Here is a 21,589-nt window from a genome sequence, read left to right as displayed (position 1 = left end):
TATACTCTCCCTGCTGGGGTTTTTCTTATTCCTTTTTATTACTGTTTTATATTCATGCTTACATTTATTTTTGTAATCTACTTTAGAATAAAATTATTGATTTCTTTAATAAGAGCTCCTTAGAGGGCAAAGATGATTTTCATTATTTTTTTTTGTGGTAAAATACAGATAACAAAATTTACCATTTTAACCATTTTCATGTGTATGATTCTGTGTCATTAACGATTTACACTGTTCTGCAACCATCATTGCCATCCATCTCCAGAACCTTCTCGTTTTCTCAAACTGAAACTGTACCCATTAAATATTAACCCCTTATTTTTTCCTCTCCCATGCCCTGGCAACTACTGTCAAAAGATTATTTTTTAAGCAAAATAGTAGCCAAATCAGACTTAAGACAAACTCATTTGTTCCCCTTTTTTGTTTGTTTGTTTGTTTTATGAGGGTGAGGTAATTAGGTTTATTTATTTATTTATATTTGGAGGAGGTACTGGGGATGGAATCCAGGACCTCGTGCGTGCCAAGCATGTGCTCTACCACTTGATCTACACCCACCCCTCTAAACTCATTTTTAAATTCTGTGCCTCTGGAGGAAGAGATTAAAAACGAGTTTCTTCTCACCTGCTTCATTCAATTTTGCTGCTTGTTTGCCTGCTGATGTGCGATACAACGGGAAGGCTGTTTGGAAACAAGGCGACGCACACGTACCTGGATAACGTCGGCAGGCTTATGTATGTGTTCTTTAAAGACCAAGATGCTGGGGACATAGACATTGATGTTGAACTGCCTCGTCATCTCTTCCGCCCCTCGCAGACCGACGTACACATATCCAAATGACAAGTAATCTTTGTAAGCAAAAGCAGTCAACTGTTGGGACATAACAGAGGGGGAAGAAGTGAAGTTAACAGCACAGCATCTAAATTACAAATCAGGTGTGACCTGTTGTCATCAGTGGGTGGAGGCGAATGCTAGCTTACACAGCCCCACTCAGGCAGCTACACTCTGTACACCTGTCAGAATGCTATGGTGCTCCATGCACAAAAATCGTACCAACAAAGCTAAACAACAACTCGTCCTTTTTTTCAGACAGAGCAAAATATTCATCTTACTGAGATCTGTACTGGGTGGGAGGTGTGAGGAATCACCTGTACCCAATTATGTAAGATGGCAGTGACCACGCCAACAGTTAAGCACCTTCTTCTCCCACCTCTTGTCAGTGATAACCAGAGATGTGCTAGGCAGAAGTGCAGTACAGAGCATCATTCAGAGGGCAGGTCTGGAATCAGACAGGCTTCAAAGGAATCAATATTGACCATCCTCTAGGGAGGCCTTGGGTAGGTCATACAACCATTCTAAGCTTCAGTATTTTGGTCCATAAAATAGGGATGATAATCTGCATCACTGGGTTCTTCTGAAGATTAAATGTGTTATGTGTGTGGAAGGCACCAGCACACTGACAGCATCAGTGGGTCCTCAATGCACAGCAGTTAAGGTGGATTTCTGGCCTTTCAAACATTTCTCATGGGATGAGCTATTACTCACAAAAAGGACAATCAGGCTACAAGGTTTTTTTTTTTTTCCACAAAAATAAGAGAAAACATTACCCCAGCACCTAAAGTACCTTGTAGAGCAGTGGTACCACGGGCACCTGGTCAAACAGAAGGACATGTGGTTTGTTCTCTTGCTGCCAGCCAGAGAGGAATCGGATGTAATTTTTATTTGTAACCTTAAATTGAAAAGAGCATGTTAGTTTCAATGTTTAATTCTTAACCACTGCATTATAATCCATTCAGGAGATAATTAAACAAAATTAAAGATGTGTAAAAGATTGTTTTGTAAAAAATAAGAAATGCAGATAGACAATTTTTTGGTCTTCATTTGACTAAAATTAATGAAAAGAACGGAGATACTGATTTCATATTTTCAAGTGTTCCAACTGTTATAGACTAAAACCGTAGTCTTTTCTGAAACAGTTACTGACCATATTATAAAAAAATTTGAGATTTTGAAGTCAGTTCTTGCTTAATTATAGACTGCACTTTTAATCTGTTAACCTGTAGGAGATAATGCAACAACTGCTCTTTTAAAATGGCTTAAATAAAAATAAGTGGTCCCACCTCATCTACACATTACAGAATTTCATTTGTTGCCACCCGGATTGCTACTTTTGTGTCTCCCTGTTGATGCCTTAAAATAATCCTGAGGCAACAAATTAAAAACATGAGTAAGTTAAATTTCTATTTAGAAGTTTTTCATAGTAGTTCAAAAAAATCTCTCTCTCCACTCTGCTTCTAGAATGATTTGTATAAAACCTCAATTTGATCATTTCGCCCCCACTGCTCAACTCCTCTCAGATGGAGCATCACCTGCAGGCCAAGTTCAAGTTCTTTACAGGAGACTCTCACAGCAAGAGTCCTTTAATCTCGTCCTCTCCCGCTCACTAGTGACTGTTTCATACAAAGCAGGCTATCTCGTGTCCCAGACCTCTGCTTGTCTGGAACTCATCCCCTACTTCTCTCTCTTTATCTTGCAAACTCAGTACAGGGGTCATTTCTGCCAGGAAGCCTTTCTCAACTCTCGAAGATGCGCATTCTACACGTGGATGGAAGTCATCGCCCACTGGACTGGGAGCTCTTTGAAAAGTGTCCCCAGCACTTATCATAGTGCCTGGCACACAACAGATACTTGATAGAGGTTTGAGGACTTATCAGGACAACCTCTCATCATTCTAAGATGCTACAACGCTCTCTGACAATTACCTTTCATGCTAACTCCAACAAATACTTCTTCTGTGGACAATGACCCTGGTGGGACAGTCTGTGAGCAGTACGTGTAGAAATATGACGGATATGTTCGCATGTTTATTCTGCCTGGTACTGCTAAAGGAATGAACCATTTAAAGCAAAATAGGAATCCTGTTCTAGTTCCTCTGATCCCTAATCTAAGATGCTGGGGGGAAAAATGCTTCTGAAACATGAAAATTGTAAACCAGCATGAACTCTTTGTGCCTGGCTTCTTTAGCTCAAACTTTTGTTTGTGAAACTTATTCATATTGTTGCATCACTATACATTTAAAAGTGCCAAAATTAATATTTCATGGAACCTGTTGTTTTCTATAGATATGATTATTAAATATATAACCAAGTATAACTTAACTTGAATACTCTCATAAGAAAAATATTTTCAAATGAACAAATGCACCAGTTAGAAAGAAGTCCTCTGTTGTGATCTAATTTTTTGTTGAGAAAATAAGAGTCGCTCTCATTTTAGGCTCAGATTCCTATGACGGGGTAAATCTTCCCAGTGGTTATAACAGGGACTATTTTTTCAGTCTCTCTAATTCAACTGCTTCAGTTTTCAGTCTCTGGCACATTGAATCATTTAAATGATTTTGTTTGCATAATTAATTAAATCATGTGTCTTGCCCTGCTCAAAATGAAACTCAGGTCTGACGATGGCCACACATAGAGTTCATTCAGGGCAGCCAGCGGTCCCAGGAGCCGCTTCAACCACCTCTCAGCCAGGTACTCACTTTCTCCACCAAGTTCCCTGGAAGAAGACTCTCCACAAACTGTCGCAGGTTCTCACGGACGACTGCGTTATGGAAGAAGGAGATTTTCCCATTTATGATTCCTAGGATAGAGGGTGTGCTGTGTGCTCCCAGGTGATGGGCCAGGCGTCTCTCATACCCAGCATGGACCACGCCGATTCCTACGCCTGAAAAATAGGGAAAACCTCCATGAAGACTTTTTTATGCCCCCACAGTGGGTGAACAGATGCCGCTAAATAATTTTGTGGTGTGAAATCGAAATCCGGCCTTAGTAGGAGGGGACGTGTTTCCTGATAGACTGTCTAGCATTCTTTCACTGCTGGAATTCTAAATTGGTTTGGTTTTTTTTCTGCAAAGCAATCTGGCAATGTTTAAGAAGAGCTACAGATCTTTTTATCTTTTAGTCTGTTGTTTCTGATTTGGGGAGTAGATCTTGAGGACATACTTCAAAAGAAAAGAACAATCTGTTCACAGTGTTCCTAGTCATAAAGAGCACCACCTGTAAACAACTCAAGGCTTCATCAACTCCGCAACGGTTGGGAAAAAAATAGGGTTTGTTGGTAGGCTAGAATCACAGTCTTCTCATGGTTCAGCTCAGGTCTCCCATTTATATAAATTATTCTATAGAGATGTCATACACATTCTCAAAAAGAGAAAGAGATTAAGTCAAAATCACGTGGCAACATCCCATGTAATTACTTTAATACTTTGGTATCTATCTGTTTGAGCCCTTTCTTACACAAATCTGTGTACATGTGTGTGTCTCTATACACACGTGTATAATAAAATGGGATCATCTGATACTTACTTCACTTAGTATTTAAGTATCTTTTCTTGTCTTTCATTCAGCCAATATATTTGGAGAGCTAGATCCTTTGCTAAACACTGGAGATACATTAAACGCTAATAGCCAGTAAACATACTTTTCCTCTTGGATTCTAACAGACTTCCAAGCTTGACATTTCCAAAAGCCAACTCCTGACCTTGCCCCTCACACAGGCTCCACCCAGGCTTTCGGCCACTTCTGTTGATGGTGGCTCCCTCCTCCCATTAGTCAGGACGAAAGTCTTAAGAGTCATCTTTGACTTCTCCCCTCTCTCACAGCCCATATCTGATCTGTCGGCAAGTCCTGCTGGTTCTGTCAAAATATACCTGGAGTTCAACTGTTCTTCGCCACTTTCACTGTACCCCCTCTTAGCTATCTTCATCTTTCTCCCCCGCGTTGCTGTAATATCCTCCTAAACCGTCTCTCATTTCTCCTTGTCCCCCTACGGTCTGTTCTCAACACAGCAGCCAGACTGTTCCTTCTAAAACATAAACCCCGGATCACGCTGCTCCTCTGCCCAAATCCCACAAAGACCCCCTATTCCACTCACAATAAAAGCCACAATCTCCACAAGGGCTGACAAAAGGAGCCCTTTTGGGGAGCCTTTGTGATCTGGCCCCTGGCCCTCTGACCCCCTTCTCTTCTCCTCATGCTCACTTTGCTCCAGCCCCCAGAGTCCTTGTTCTTCTTTAAACTCACTGGCACGTTCCTGCCTCAGGGCCTTGGCACTGGCTGCTCCCTCTGCTTGGAGGGTGTGTCTCCTGACATCTGCGGAGCTGGCTCCTTCGCCAACTGCAGGTCCTTCTCAATGAGGCTGACCCGGCTACCATATTCAAAACCATCCTCCTCACACTCAGGATCCCCTTCAACCTGCTGACTTTCCCTTTTCTGTAGCACTTACCGTCTTCTAACACATCACATCCTTTCCTTATTCTGTCTATTGTTTATCATCTGTCTTCCCCTGTTAGATGTAAGCCTCTTGAAGGAAGGGATCTTTGTTTAGTTCTCTGATGTACCCGAAGCACTAGAGCAGAGTGTGGCACACAGGAGGCACTCACTGGGACTGGGGGCCATCAACCTGTGTAACCAATCCTTTACTGCTGCACATTGAAGTGGCTTCTGGCTTTCACTATTGTAAGGAATGCTCTGACAGGCATCCTTATACATCTCTGTATACACATCTTTGTGCTCCTGTGTGATTACTTCCTAATTGATAAATCCCCAAAATGAAATTGCTGAGTAAATGGCAGGGATTGAAAACTTAATACTTTCACATTGCTGAGTACACTAAACATATTTATCTGCTGGACACCTGACTGTGACCCCAGGAGTCTCTCAAGGGCAGGAAAGGAGGCACCTTAGACATCACATAGTCCTCCCCCCACATTTTATAGACAAAGAGATTCAGAGAGGTTAAGTGACTTAACCCAGTTTGCAGAACTGATAAAACTGCAGAACAAGAACTGCAACTGGACGTTCCAGAGCCGAGTCTGGTACACGATTACATCACACCCCAGGCATTAAAAACAACTATGGAACAGTGTCAGTAAATGAAAGAGCATGTGAGAATTGTGTGAGCAGGAGAAAGAACAAGAACACAGCAGGCACGTATCCGGGAGATCTGGTCTCACGTAAAGTGAGAAGAGCCGTCACCCAGGGAGGTCAGGTGGCCACACAGCAAAGGCCCAAGGGTGGGGCTAGCACACCCTGAGCCCCTTCTAAGTTAGGCAGCACGCCCAGAGCTTTATACGCATTGTCACTCTTCACACTCACAAACCCCCAGTGGTAAATACTGTTATCTTCATAGATGAGGAAGCTGGTGTTTGGAGAGGCTGAGGAAACTTACCTGGCATCCCAGTGAGTGTGCAGCAGGACCACGCTGTGAACCCAGGCCCAGCTAACTACAAAGCCTGGCTCTTTCCTGTCTCCAGTATCATCTCCTGCCTGAGGCTCTGAACACCGGAGGGATGAAGTTCTGAGAGACAGACTCACCATACATCACCTTACAGGGACTGCTACGTAGCCCAGAAGCCACTTTATTTAACTGACCCTGGGGAATACACCTTTCCAGCGACTGCATCATTTGGGGTGCCCTCCATCAGACTTTGGGGCTGGAATCAGTGATCAGAATGGTGGCTGGCAGGCCTGGATTCAGGACAAGGGATGCAGGCAGTCTTGGGAGAGCAGAGGATACTGAAGAGATCGTTTACACTTGCTGCTCACCCTCCTCCTTCCCAGATGTTCCTGAAGCTCATTCTCTCGCCCCCTGCGGGCCGCCTTCCCCGGGAGACCTTCCTTGCTGCCCGACTTAAAGCTGAAGGCCCTCCCCCCGGCATTCCCCAGCACTTGGCTATCACGGTCATCAGGCTGTATAATTTATCTGTCTCCCTTCATGAGTATATAAGCAGGGATTTGGGCTGTTTTCTTTACTGCTGTATCCCTATTATCTAGAGTAGTTCCTGGCACTTTGCAGGCACTCCATTTTTTTTTTAACAAGTAAATGAATTAAGTATTCAAAGTCAGATCCAAATTCAAATCCCAGCTCTGCCACCCATTAGCTGTGCAACCTCAGGCAAGTCTTTTAACCTCTCTGAGCCTCAGTTTACTTATTTGTAAAATGGAAATAAACTGTTGTGAGGAGGAAATGACATAATGTAAAAAAGAGCCTAGTCCAGAGCCTGGAATATAGGAGGCGCCTGATGAATTACAACTATTACTGTTAGGGATTATTTCATTCAGACCATGTGACGTCTGATCTGGAGACGGTCTCTCATGTGAGTGGGACTCTAACTCCACGAGACTCTCTTCCTCGCGCGGAGTGGCATGGACACCGTCAGACTCTCACTCTGCACTGTCCCTCCCTCACCTTTCCTATGCTTCTGTCAACAGAGTTTTTCCCCCAGTAGAACAATACAAGGAATTAGGTTTCATTTCTTCTACTTAAAATTACCACTGGGTCCTTGGAATGACACAAATCACCTTCATTAAACGTAAGCATTTCCCAGTCTATAAAGGCTATTTTCTTGAATACTTTCTACAAAGGACTTAGATGCTTAATATTATAATCCCATTTCTAAATTCTAGAGAAATTCTACTTCTTTTCTTTAGATGAACTATCATACGGATTAAAAGAGATAAAGACCGATACACACTTGGTGTTTAAATCTGTGGGTTCTTCCCTCCTGAAAAGATATTTAAGGGTATAACAAAAATTCCAAAATTCTTTCAAGTTCAGGTCTAATCTCTTCCCTGCTCCTCACCCAAGCTGGGAAGGAAGAGGCAGAAAAGTTGGCAGCACTGTTTTCTCCCTGAGACTCAGGGTGGGAAACGACCATGATGACTGGTGGTGACTTAGGGTCCCTGAGTCACAGTGAACAAGGCCGTTTCTATCGTCTCCTCCTCTGCCTTCGCACTACCCTCCAAAGTGCGCAGCTCAGAAAGCAAGCTCAGCTGGGCCAACAGCAAGCACAGCCGCTCTCGTTCTTGATTCAGCATAACCTGGCTGGATGACAAGGACAGACCAGAATCCAAATGAACCTGAGTAGCAAATTTAAGAGAACGGTAGAGCATATGTGACCTCTTTCAGAAACCCTTGACTTTTATATGGTTCAGCGTTTCTGGATAATTTGCAGATCCTGGGGAATTAAAAACACGAATATTTTCTCCCCTTTTTGAGTTTGTAAGAGGTCGTTCTTTCTGTAGAGTATAAAGATCTCTATTGTGAGGTGCCGATTATATTTGCTTTCATTATGCAACCCTAAACATGTCTCACATCTTTTAGGGGAATTCTTTCATTTTCCCCTCTGTCGCATACACATTCATCTTTCTTTCAATTTGTCCATATGCCTTAAGGGATGGTACAGAGCCAAACGGAAGACCGTGGCTCTGTCAAACCTGGCTGAATACAAACCTGTTAATAAACAAACTACTAAGATGCAAAATGATGTGAAATAACACAAAACCAAGAACATGGAGCTTATGTAGAAAAAAAATACTTTAACCAATATCTAGGAAGACCTTTTTCCTAGACAGTATGAAATTGTTGTATACTTGGCTATTTTTTAGGAATAATTCCCTGAGAGGAATTATTCTTTTAAAATAAGAAGTCATGGTGAATAATCACTGCATGATGATCCAAATTGGGTTTCCCTAAAATGATACCTGATTTCAAGACAAACAACCTCCTTGACACCCTGGTAACTCTGTCCGCACCTCCCAACAAGCACTCAGTGTGCTGGGATGATTCAGGCACGTCCCTTATTTGAGTTTCCTGGGTTCAAGGGCCAGATTTTACTTATTTCTGAGCCAAGCAGCACGGTGGTTAAGAGTGGACTCAGGAGTGAGACTTGTGGGTCCACATCCTAGCACGGCTGCCGCCGAACAGTGTGACCTCATTCGTTCCAACCTCCCTGGGCCTCAGTTTCCTCATCTGTAAAGTAGGGATAATAACAAGTCTCTCCCTCATTGGGTTATTTTGGGGATGAAGACAATCCATACAAAGCATTTAGCACAATGCAAAACAACTAAAATGCTCAAAAAAACCCATTATAATATTTACTTCAGTGTTTAATATAGTACTTGGTCCATTAGGAAAAAAGTTTTAAATGAGAACGTGGAATGAATTCCTCATCATCTTCTGTGACTCCTGTAGCACTACATTATTCTGGACTTGCAGATATGAGGTTGGTGTGACTTTTCTGGGGACCTATTTTTCTCTTCAATTAACAGTGAGCTCCTCAAGGTCAGGGGCAGTGCTGACTATTTCTGGGCCCTCCGCCACAGCATGACTGTCTGTAAACGTTGGATGCTTCTGCACACTAGTTATTACCAAGTTGCACGACTGCAGATTCCACCTAAAAAGCTGCAACATTTCTCCTCTGGGTGGAAGTGCCCCATTTCCTTCACTTACTGCAATTCAGGCATCTTCTGTTATTCTGAGACAATGTCCAAGCTTCCCCAGATCACCGAGCTAATCTCTAGGATTGTCTGCTCTTTCCAGTCAACTCAAAATAGAAACATTTTCTGCAGTAACTGTCTACTGCTACATTACTTGGATAGGGAACAACCATGGATACTGTAAGGATCTCATCTCAATGTAACCAAGTGGAATCTGGCTGTCAGGAATCTTCAATGAATCCGACTATTCCAAAGAGGGAAAACCAAACTAATCTAACACATTTAGTCAAAACCTGCCTTAAAGGGACTTGGAGAGGAGATGAAGTGGAGGAAAAGACTAAATACTCAGAAGTAAATATTACTCCTATGGATCATTCTTCCATCCTTGTTATTTTGAGTCCCTACTTATTGGATTATACAGCATAGCAACCCCAAAGGATGGCAAGACCTTCAACCATCACAGATGTAAGGGCACTGAAAGGCAGCAGAGCATCGTGTGCAGCGTGTGGATTACAGAGCCAGACTACCTGGGTTTGAATCCCAGCTCTGCCAAACACCAACTGTGGGACGTTGGACAGGGTACCAAAATGAGCTAACTATCTGTAAAAGAGGGATGGCAACAGTGCCTGCCTCAAAGAGCTGCTGTTTAGTATGAGTTGATACATTAGTGCTTGGCATCTGGTAAACTTTCAATAAATGCAAGCTATTATTATTATGCTTGTATTATTATTGTTGTCATCACATGTGGTATGTCCAAACTATAGTCATTATTTAGAACCACTTCTCCCCAAATTCCAGCTCTTCACTGTATCCTCTGCCCATCTAGTAGTTCACGTCAGAATGCAGGGTCAATCTTGAGCACCCCCTCTCCTCTTTTCCTCATTTCTCACATTCAAATGCTCCCCAGGTGCCAGGTCCCCCCACAATTCCACCCCAAAATAGCCGACACTTGTCCTCTCTCTGTCCCCACTGCCCCAGCTCAGGCCAATGGTTGCTGTCTTGCCAGGACTGGTAACCTCACTGCCTCTAGTCTCACCTTTTTAAGTTGGTCCTTCATGCAGCTTTAACATTAGCTTTCTAAAGCACAGACCTGATCAGATCACTTCTCTACATAAAAACTTTCCTTGGCTTTATTACATACTATAAAATAAAGTCCAGCTTCTTTAGCCTGGACTTTGAGGCTGCTTACTACTAGCTCCCAGCATGCTCTTTCTGCTTCCTCCCCTCTCACCTGCACTCAAGGCACACCCTGCTGCCGGCTCTTCTGGGGATGCTCTGTGTTCCTGCCTGCACTGTTCCCTCTTGCCTGTAACGCTGCTCCCCTATTTCCTGTCCAGCCAACTTCTCAAGACTAAAAATAAGGCAAAAGTCAGTGCTCGATAGTCAGTGAGTTGAAGAAAATAGGCTAATACATTTAAGAAAGATTGTAAAAAGGAATTTATAAAACGGATGCTTTCAAAAACTTTACTTTGGGAAGCCAGAAAACCTAGTTAATCAGAAATTATTTAAGGTTCATTTATTAATGATTCACTTATTAAGTACTTAATATATATCAGGCACTTATACATTTTTCTCATTTAATATTCATAACAATCCTGCTTAGGGGGAGGGTACAGCTCAGCAGTAGATGCACGCTTAGCATGCACAAGGTCCTCGGTTCAATCCCAGTACCTCCATTAAAAAATAAAATAAAGTAAAAAATTAATTAAAAAATACATCAAGAAACCTAATTACCTCTCCCCCCCTAAAAAACAATATTGTATATGTGCAGTTAACTGTAACAATTCTACCTAATAAAACTGAAATATGGGGAAAAAAAACTGGAAACCAAAACAAACACATAACAACCCTGCTGGTTTGACATTATAACCCATTTTAGAGATGAAGAAACTTGGATTAAGTAATTTGTCCAAGGACACAAAGTAATAAATGACACAGCTGAGATCTGAAAACTGCTGACTCCAGAGCATGTGGTCGTAACGGTGACCACTGTGCTATATGTCACTTTATGCAGTGTATGTCTGCCTTTTGGCTCTGATCGGACTTTGGTGTAAACGCATTACCATCTTAAATTATGCAATGGCGCAATGTTTATGTTCTGCTATTGGGTCTAAATGTCAGCTCCTAGACTACAGTTTTCAGCACACCACCTCGCATGACAGAAAATGCAACTGTGCCTTTGTGATGAAGAAACTGTTCAATCCAGCGGCTCCCGCCTGATCTCAGCCTCTCGTTCATTCATTAGGCACCAACAGCAAGCATCTGACCGCCCACCACATGTGAGATGACATGCTAAACTTATTTCCTTGTCTTCAAGAACTTCTTTATTCCATCTCAGGAAAGCATTTTGGCAAATCTGAGTACCTGAGTGCCTCTCAACAACAGGTTGAAAATTTCTGTTTTAGGAAAAGTGAGCTGATGGCTTTCAGTGGTGAACTCTCCAGAGAAGCCCGGGCCCCACAGCCCCTAAGGCTGAGCTTGCTCCTTGTTAGTTACTCACAGACAGGTCTGCTAATGCCTCCAAAACAAGCACACACACATTTCATTCAGTAATTCCAACTTTTAGAAGTTATTAAAATAAATACCCTCCCTGGGTCACTAAAATTTTCCTGGCCCTGAGTGGTAAGTGTGAACAAAAGAAAGCCTAACCTGTGATCAAGCGCGGTAACCACGGCCATCAGAACATTATGGGTTATGGGCTGAATTGTGTGCCCTCAATTGTCACGTGTTGAAGCTCTAACCCCGTCCCTCCCAGTACTTCCGAGGGTGAAGGTTGGAGATAAGGCCTTTGAAGAGGTAATTAAGTTCAAATAGGGTTGTTAGGGTGGGCCCTAATTAAGTATAACTGGTGTCCTCTATGACGAGATCAGGTCACAGAAAGAGAGAATGAGACACAGGACCCAAGCAGACACAGAGAGATGACCCTGTGAAGACACAGGGAGAAGGTGGCCGTCTACAAGGCCAAGGAAAGAGGTTTCGGAAGAAACCAAACCTGCCAACACCTTGATCTTGGACTCTTAACCTCAAAAACTATGAGAAAATAACTTTCTGTGGCTTAAGCAACCCAGTCTGTGCTGTTTTGTTACGGCAGCCCTAGCAAATCAGCACACAGAGTGAAACGACAGCTACCGTAAGGATAACCTGCAAGTCCTACCAGCGTTAAAACTGGTGCTTGAGGGCTGCTTTGTTCAACCAATAATTTCTAAGCTTCTCCTATATATCAGGCCCGCAATTAGACATTAGGAGATTAGACAAAGCTTCATATTAGTAATGCGGAATGAAAGTGGCTTACACATCTCCCCTCTCCAAAAATGTGTCCCTGTAAAATACCAGTCATCACGAAACTGAGAAGAGAAATCACATTAACTGTTTCTTTTCCCCCAGATCCCATGTTCAGTTGATGTAAAAGTCACCTTCTCCTATACAAACATCCCCCAAGGAACAAAATGATCTTACCCAATCCTTCCAGTTCTTGGACTACTTCTTTCCAAACAGGCTCAATATGGATGCAGCTAAAGCACCAATCGGAGGTGATCTTAATGAGGTAGGGTTTCTTAAAGCTATCTGGAACCACTTCATTCACATAATGTGAAAAGTGCAATAAATATTTTTCATCAATCGAGTCCCGCCGCTCAGAATTAAAAGGGAAGTGAAAAAAAGATTCGTCAAAATAAAAATTCTCGTGGAAATGGCGGAAGCGATACTCTCGCTGCTGCTGCTTCTGGTAGCCCTGGTTCTCCCCGGCGTCTCCGTAGTGGTCGTATTGTGATCTCTTTTCCTCATTGGAAAGAATCTATAAAGAAAGGGAAAAAAATTAGAACTCCAGAAAACAAAAAAAAGGATCACCCAAAGAACTTTTCCTGTAAGCAGCTTGGAAGACAGGACGAAAATAAAATGTGAAGTTACAATTTTAAATAGATGTTTTAAAAGCAGTTCCTCAACACACCAAGAAACTCTTCTCTCAATAGACACATAAGTATTTCAAGATCAAAATACTTTAGTCATTTAGGTACATATGCTTACCTTGGCTTTAAAGATTTTGAGCTATTGTAATACTAAACATATCAATAAAACAAATAAAACTTAACACTGATCACTAGGGATCAATCACAAGAAAATAAATGACTCAGTCACACCATGTAAGTCTGATTAATTCAAACGAGGGCATGAAAAGCTCTGAACAGCGAAAAGTAGCCACAGAATTGAATTCAGTGATTGTATATTAGCTGACTTTGTTTTACTTAGAAATAACTTTGAAGTCTAAAATTCAAGAACTTGTTTTAGGATGACATATCATTGTATAAGCTACACACTATTTGTTGACGAATATTACGCTACACAAATCAGGAAGCCACGGACTTATCTTTCACGCATACTCCAGACCAACTCACTTAAGCTGATACGTTGGAAAACTGGTGAAAATCTTGTGTTGAAATGTATTTGTGGGAGGGGCAGTATAGCTCCGTGGTACAGCATGTGCTTAGCAGTGCGCAAGGTTCTGGGTTCAATCCCTAGTACCTCCATAAAAAAATGAAAAAATAAACAAAAATCTTAAAAAAAAAAAACTCTGAAAAAGTGTCTGTAACCTTATGTCACTTTAATAAATGCAGGCAAAACAGTCTGTGACTGTTTAAATTTCTAGTATATGTGCTGCTGAAGTGAGCATGTAATATACGGAAACAGAGACATACGTTCAGGGTGACTTTACAATTCCAATTAAAGTCTTCAGCCCAGTTTTTCCAAGAGCTGAGGGTTTAGGCATTAGTTTCAACATAATGAATGTAGTCAAATATGCTGTCTCTATCATCATCTAGAAACTTTCTGAGAGAACGTTACAAAACTGATCACCTAAGATATACCTCATAAGGGCTAATGGATGCAGCACAAAGTCTGACACGATACCTCGTAAGCCTTGCTGATTTGAATGAACTTGTCTTCTGCTCCAGGATCTTTGTTTTTGTCAGGATGCCTGAAACACAAATGGGCAGGCAGTGAGAATGGATTTAATGTTTTACACACGTTCTGTTAACATCCTCACACAATTCACTACATCAGAGGCAAACGGAAGGGCATTCTGTTAGGACATTTGCTTAAAAATAAATGGGAGGCGTAATTAGTTGCTTCACATGACTGTAATAAGTGAAACTATGAAATAGGCAATTTGTTCCCAAAGTGCTTCAGCTGGGCACATTTTCAAAGCACCAGAAAGCACCTCAGCCTTTCCCTGAGGAAGGGCAGGATATGTACCTGTCTCGACACTGCTCCCAAACACTGCTGGAGCTGGCTCAGGGCTAAAGTCACTTTAAGAACCAACTTCTTTTCCCAAGATGGCAGCACTTTCATCCCAATGTTAGAATGATATCAATGTAGGTATTTCTTCTGACAACTCAGGCAGACATAGGAAACAGCTTTTAAGATACTCCATGAATTTGTTTAGTAACAGCTGTGTTCCAACTGGTATCTTGCTGCTGATGTTCAAATGAGAACATTTTAGTTTTCACTGTTACCCCTGATTATCCCATTCTGCCTGATTGCCTTTTACTTACAAATGGATAATGATTCCAAGGCCACACGTTTTAAAATGTGAGAAAAATCTACAGTTTCTGCAAAGTGATTTCAACTAATATTGGAACTAATATTTGCTATTATACACAGCTGGCAATTACCTGTAATCCTCTTGCTGCCGTATGTTATTCTGTAATCTTGTTATATTTATATCAGTTTCAGCTTTGGGGATTTTAAAGTCTTGGAAAGTAGGGGCTGGGTTTCACTTCCTTAGAACCCCCTAAGATCTAAGTCAGTGTTTTATACCAATAGATTTTTCAATGTTCATTTTATTGTGACACTCTATTACAAAACTTATTATCATTTTGGTAATCATTTCTGCTAACTTCTAGTAAATTTCCTTTAGCAAAGGTTCTGGAAAGAGAAACAATCCACTGGGGAGCAAATGACTAAAAATAGCACCAAGTACATCAGAATAAAAAACGTAACTTGACCAACTTATTCCAGCAGGAACATGTTTGAATGAATTCTATCAGTATTCTGACTTCTCTAAAAATAAACAAACTTCAAATTGTTGGTTGTTGAATTTAGACATCATTCCTCCCTTAACTATTTAATACTATTATGAATATCAGTGGGAGAAAAAAATCTCAGCTAGGTGTAATGAAAATAAAATGACTTAAGGAAACAAGATGGTGGTTCCAAAGTATGTTTCTGGATGACCAGAAAAAAAAATGTTTTTAATATTCAAACTTAGGCCAAAGGCTGAAAAGATGAAAATTATGCAATGGCACAAATGAAGATTTAAACATACAGAACTCTGTAGGGGGAGAAAGGAAGGGTAGGAATGGGCTTTTAAGGAGATTGAACCAAAGAGAGTATTGAGGGCAGCTGGGTTAAAAACCACAGATCCTGAAACAGGATACCAAGATCCAAGAATAGGGAGGAAACCTCAAGACAGTCTTAGTTTAAAAGGACTATTTTCCTAATAGTGGGAAGATACCACAAAGTTGAAAACATTTAGAAAAGGATAAATTCAGCTCTAGGAAAGTACCATCCAATGCTATTTTCAGTGTATATATGAAACATTTCACAGGTTGCAATATAATACACATCTTTTAAATTTCAAAGTGAAGAAAATACTCTACTTGGTATCCACTGCCTGTCTAGTGATACCTTTAAGGGAAAAATAGGTAGAAAAAGTAATACAGTAAAGTATCAGACAAATCGTTTACTGTTCAGGTGTCTGACCACATTATACCCATTTGCTTAAAATTAAATTTTATGATGCCCTTTTCTTGGGATAGGAGTTGCTTATTTTGTCAATGTAGATGACAAAAGAAAAGTATCTAAGATAAAACTTAATTATTGGGAGAAAAACATAGTTTTTCTGAGATAAAAAGTAATTTAAAATGTTTCAATAAGCAAAGGGAAAACTCTTGAGAAGTGTAAGAAATCCTATCAAAAAAAGTGAAACACAGCAGAGGAAGACTACAAATCCAACTCAACAATTAACCATTTCCCCCTCCGACAGCTCATTCTGCAAAGTCAAACTGAGTAACTGTTATTTTCAGTGTACAGTTGATCCTTGAATCAGGTCAAAAACCTGCATAAACCTTACTGTCGGCCATCCGTATATGTGGTTCCACAGCTAAGGATTCAGCTGACTACAGACAGTGTAGTACTATTTACTGAAAAAAATCTGTGTGTAAGTGGACCTGCACAGTTCAAATCAAGTTGTTCAAGGGCCAATGGTATATGAAGCCATTACAAAACGAAACAAATTGTTTTGCTGATAAAATACTGCCATAGCCCCGAAATAGCAGAAAAGAACAGTACAGTGAAAGTACAGTTAAGTTAAAATTTTAGACTTTCACTGGATGATACTCTATATATTTCTAGGGTGATGAACTACTCCTAGAGAAAATCTAATTAAGGAAGAGAAGCATATGATTCACTTAATTAATATTATAACACCCCTTTCAGCTCTGAAAGACAGAAAAGTCAAAGCTATACATTTGAATAGGTCCACGTACCCAAGCTATCATTTCTGCTTTTATTTTTTTTTATTTTTAATTTAATTTTTTTGGGGGGGAGCAGTTAGATTTTTTAATTTATTTTCTAGTGGAGGTACTGAGGATTGAACCTAGGACCTTATGCATGCTAACTAACCCCCCACTTCTGCTTTTAAAATGTTGTAAAAGGCAATACCCTGTCCAAAAGAATGTTGCTATCTTATGAATTGATGGCAGGTTTATGCATCTGCTTTAAATACAAAGAGGCAAGAGTTCAAAATGATGTAGAAAGCAACGTGGCTGTAGAATTTCTGGAAAGAGGCCATGTGTAATCACAGATTGTTTTTAGTATCCAGTTCGGGGCTCCTCACGAAGTGAACATGGTCTAAAACAGTTATGTATTCAAAACATTCAAAAGTGTATTTTAAACTATCTTTTACCTTGATTGAAACCAACTGAACACTAAGACGCATCTCTCACTGGAGAATGATGGTGTCTGGCAGAGCCACGCACAGCCTGCAGTGTCATCTGCACATGGCAGCTTTGCTCCTGTGGAACCTCCTGCCCGTCCTAACATTAACCTCCTCACCCTCACTTCTGCCCAGATGGCTAAGTGATTAAAAAGCAAAACAGCCATAAACTACCTGTTGGTGCAGAAGGTCAACCTATGGAACCCAGAGGTAAGAGGGACTTGACAACACTGAGCCTAGTTCCTCACCCGAAAAACTGGGACAGCAATATCAGCCTGCACAGGGTGATTACAAAGTTTAAACAAGATAAATAGCGGAACCTGGAGCCTAGCATGCAGTAGGTGCTCATTGACGGTTTCCATCCCAAACTTTCTTTCATTACTTATGGTTGGTTCACCCCGCTTGCAGTCTCCTGTGTGCTTTCCATCCTTTCATTCCCCCAGCTCCCCGGCTATATAATCCAGCACTTCTACTTCTCTGTCACGTCCAAGGTGCTGGTGGAAGGAAGTAATGTCTGTCCAAAATAAGTTTTAAATTTACTGATATCCTGCTAATTCACAAACACTGTGTATATTCTCTAGCAAATATGATATCTACGGGTAAAATTAAGATTTTTCCATAAGATAATTTTCAAAGTAATGTACTTAGCTCTTGAATATTCTGTTTAAATTGAGAGACAAAAGCTCTTACTTTAAAAATTTTTTGAAAGCTTAAAAACTAATAATCTAGAGAATAGGAATGGATAGTGTTCCCTTTAGCAATGACACTCACAATGAGTTACTTTATGAATAACATATCATGGGAAGGGAAGCTTATCCATTGTTAATTAGTTTTTTTTTTTTCTAGTGGAGGTACTGGGGATTGAACCCAGGACCTCGTGCATGCTAAGCATGAGCTCTACCGCTGAGTTATACCTTCCCCACCCATTGTTGATTTTATATATAGATATCATACATATATATATTTACTTATTTATTAATTAAAGTTTCTGCCTACTTACTTTAACATTAAACAAGTGAACAGTATCAAGGCAATTCTTTAAGCTTAAGAATTCCTAAAAGGGAGTTTCATAGTAACACAGGCTTTGGATCTCATCACTAAAAATGATAGAATAACATGAATATGAGTTCTCCCACATAAAATACATTAGACAGATATATATTATATATTTAACAAACATAGAAACAGAGACAAATAAAAGCTAACTATAATTGAGCCTTCATTCTCCTGCTAAAACTGCTTAACTTATTGTAAACTGCTATTTCTTTGTTTCACCTACCATTCCCGGGCGAGCTTCTTATAAGCCTTTTTAATATCAGCCTGACTGGCTGTTCGGCTGACCTCTAGGACTCTGTATGGGTCAAAATCCAACGCAGACAGAATTTGCAGGATCAGAACCAGAACTATCAAGAATTGCCAGGAAATGCTCAACTTTTTCACTTCCATTTCTCTTCCTTTCCAGAGCTGAAATAATTGAAGAGGCAATATGTTTTAGTTGTAGAAATCTGGACAGTCTTGCTTCTTAGGTAAAGGTGTAAGACATAAAGATGAAAAACAAAAGACATTTTGCAGGAAAAGTGCCAAGCTGTTTGACCATATCTTTTTCAATGAACAATCTTGCTACTGTTTTTGATTATCACAAATAAGAACTATTACAGATGAAAAGATGAGCAATAAGAATTAATAGCAACTCTCCAAAATCCTTGGATAAGAAGAGCTTTAGAAATGACTGAAAATGAAGTAAGATGAGGAAATAATAAGCAAATGTGGGAAAACATACATAGGGAAGTCAAGGCAACTACATCTCTAATATACTAGTTCACTTATTCTAACAATAATAGTTTAAACTTAAAATACGTGGTTTGAGAATACCTCACTAAGCACATGTTAAATAAATTTATGAAATCGTAAGATTTACCATGTGCAAAACTACAAAATGAGATAGTTGTGATGTTCTTAGGAGTTAAATAAGTACAAGTATGAAGGTGAAACACTAAAAAAACTGTGCAGTTACAACTTGGTATGCCCCAATTCTATTCTTTCTCACCACACCCATTCAAACAAAAAAATACGAACTTGTTCTTTAATCATTAGCAATACTATCATTTCTCAGATGAGAAAAAGTGGTGAGAAGAAATTTAGTTTGCCACATAAAGGGGATTAATGGCAAAGACTGTAGACCAGGCATGGTCTTCAAATGTTAAAAGTCCAGATCTGGTGAGTGTAGTGACAATTCATTGTGGATTCTGCAAACAATTCTGGCTGGTTAATAAACAGGATAGTGTTGTATTACACAGACATTAACACTCTAGGACTATGATCTTTGTGATATCATACAATGATTTTTCAAGGGCCATATTTATCTTGACTTCTCACAAATCACTGAAGTTTTAAGGATCAAGTGTCTAATGTGATACTTTACTTAAGGAAGGCAAAACTGCTAACTGTGGATTTTGACAAGTGGGAGTCTAAATGCTGCCTAGGAGTCCGCTTGAAATTGTCTAATCTGATGGCCAATGTTCAGGACTGCAAGTATGTTGAATAAAATTCTAATAAAACAAGCCGGTTTCTTTCTTGTTAAGGTAACCTACCTATTCTGTCCTACAACACAAACAGTACGCTAAAACTGAGGTGATTTAGCTACTGGTTAAGCACATGGACTCTGGATCAGACTAACATTGGGATCTGTCCTCCACTTCTTTGTGACCTTGGACAAGTTACTTAAACTTGCTTAGTCTCAGTGTCCTCCTTCATGAAATGGGGGTGAATATCATCCTGAAAGGATCAAAATGAGAGTTAAATGTATACGAAGGATTTACTACGCATAGGGTCAGCAGCCAACAAGCGGTACTTACTACTATTATTTTTTTCTACCATGCAGTGGGACCAGTGCCTTATTCAACTGTGTCAATTGCCTCCAGTTAGAGGGCCCAAGTGGCGGGAGGCTGCGTTCTTTTGCTGACAGCTCGACCGTGCCGGCCCCAGGGCAGGAAACAACCAGCACAACAGGTAGGCTACCGGCTTCAGGCAGTACCTCCTGGACCAGGCAGTCACCTCCTGGACCAGGCAGCCACTCCCAGACATGCCCCGCCTCGAGCTCCCGCTGGAGGTCGCAACCCTCCAGGAGACTGCCGCCTGCCCCGCCGCCCCCACGAGAGCCCTGGGCCGAGCCCTATCGGCTCTAGGTTCTCCCCAGGCCCAGCAGGGACCCGGAACGAGGAGGAACTGACGGAAGATCCCTGAGCTTGCCCGGTCCCGCCGCCTCCGCGGCTCCGCGCGTCACGCCGGGAAAGAGTTACCGGGAAAGGGCACCGGCCTAACCGGCTGCAGCGTCCACGCTCCAGTTAGTCCGCCGGGCCGGGAGCCTCCGGTCCTCACCAGCGCTCGCTGGGGCCTGGGGAGGGGAAAGAGGAGGGGACTAGACGGAAGGGAGTCACGTGACATTTAAAGGCCCCGCGCATCGAAGGCGCGTACTGAACGGGTCGAGGGCGTCTACTTTGCGAATCTGTTTTGACCCTTGCCACCCGCCGTCTGCGCGTGGACCCGGCGCGGTTGCCATAGGAACGAGGCGCGCTCTTCGGCTGGGTCCAAAGGGATGGTCGTGACCAAAGAGGCCAAAACGTGCCTCCTAGCGAGGCAAAGTCGCGGATGCATGATGGGATATCAAAGAGACCTCCCCGATAAAGGGAGGCGTTTCCACTTCTACCAGGAGATGGCCCTCATGTAGCAACAGTTGCTAAGGTGGGGAAGCAATCGCTGGTCCCCGTTCTCTTCAGCCCTATTCATAGAATCCTAGGGCGTCAGAGTCGGAAGGGACCTTAGGGATCTTTCTAGTCCAACTCTTCCGTACGCTGATGGAGGAGACTGAGGCCTATAGAGGGGCAGGGACTTGCCCAAGGTTTAGAATCCAGAGCTCCTAATCCCATTTATCAAAAAGCGAGATCCACTTGAGAATGTGCTAGATCCTGTCCTAAGCAGGGAAAAGGATATGTATGTGGTGATGTGGGGGCAGTGGGGGAGAGGCACAAGTGAATGAAATAAACTTTCATTGAGCCAATGACGTAGGTTCCTTGGGGATATAAAGAAAGAGATTTCATATCTCCTTGCCCTACTTTTATTTACTCTTTATCTCCTTTGCATTTATCACTACCTAACACACAGTATCTTTTATTTATTTGTATCGTTTATCATCTGTCTCCTCCCAGTGGAATATAAGTACCTAAAAGCAGGGATTTTTTCCCCTATTTTGTTCACTTATATATTCTTGGTGCCTTACAGACTTTGGCACAGATAGGGTCTCAATAATATTTGTGGAATAAATGAGTGA

The 21,589-nt window shown here is 41.4% G+C and overlaps 1 protein-coding gene across 3 annotated transcripts in view; it reads right to left on the bottom strand.

The window, feature by feature from the left end:
- The window catches only part of DNAJC16 (DnaJ heat shock protein family (Hsp40) member C16), a 33,142-nt gene extending 12,450 nt beyond the window's left edge, over positions 1–20,692 (bottom strand). Inside the window, exons 1-7 of one of the 3 annotated variants that reach the window (XM_006188238.2) lie at positions 20,562–20,692; positions 18,542–18,726; positions 14,175–14,241; positions 12,729–13,065; positions 3,533–3,717; positions 1,622–1,726; positions 709–867 (exon numbers count right to left, since the gene is read on the bottom strand). In XM_006188238.2, coding sequence (XP_006188300.2) covers positions 709–867; positions 1,622–1,726; positions 3,533–3,717; positions 12,729–13,065; positions 14,175–14,241; positions 18,542–18,708 — 1,020 coding nt within the window. In that variant the 5' untranslated portion in view covers positions 18,709–18,726; positions 20,562–20,692. Of the gene's footprint in view, positions 1–708; positions 868–1,621; positions 1,727–3,532; positions 3,718–12,728; positions 13,066–14,174; positions 14,242–18,541; positions 18,727–19,939; positions 20,036–20,117; positions 20,509–20,561 lie in introns of those variants that run through there. The other 2 variants (XM_014562280.2, XM_032495246.1) reach the window with 2 other exon arrangements.
- Positions 20,693–21,589: the final 897 nt, after the last annotated feature.

Source organism: Camelus ferus, chromosome 13 (genome assembly GCF_009834535.1).
Source record: "Camelus ferus isolate YT-003-E chromosome 13, BCGSAC_Cfer_1.0, whole genome shotgun sequence".
NCBI lineage: Eukaryota > Metazoa > Chordata > Mammalia > Artiodactyla > Camelidae > Camelus > Camelus ferus.
Note: the sequence above shows the minus strand (reverse complement) of the source record. Positions and strands in the feature narration are given on the sequence as shown.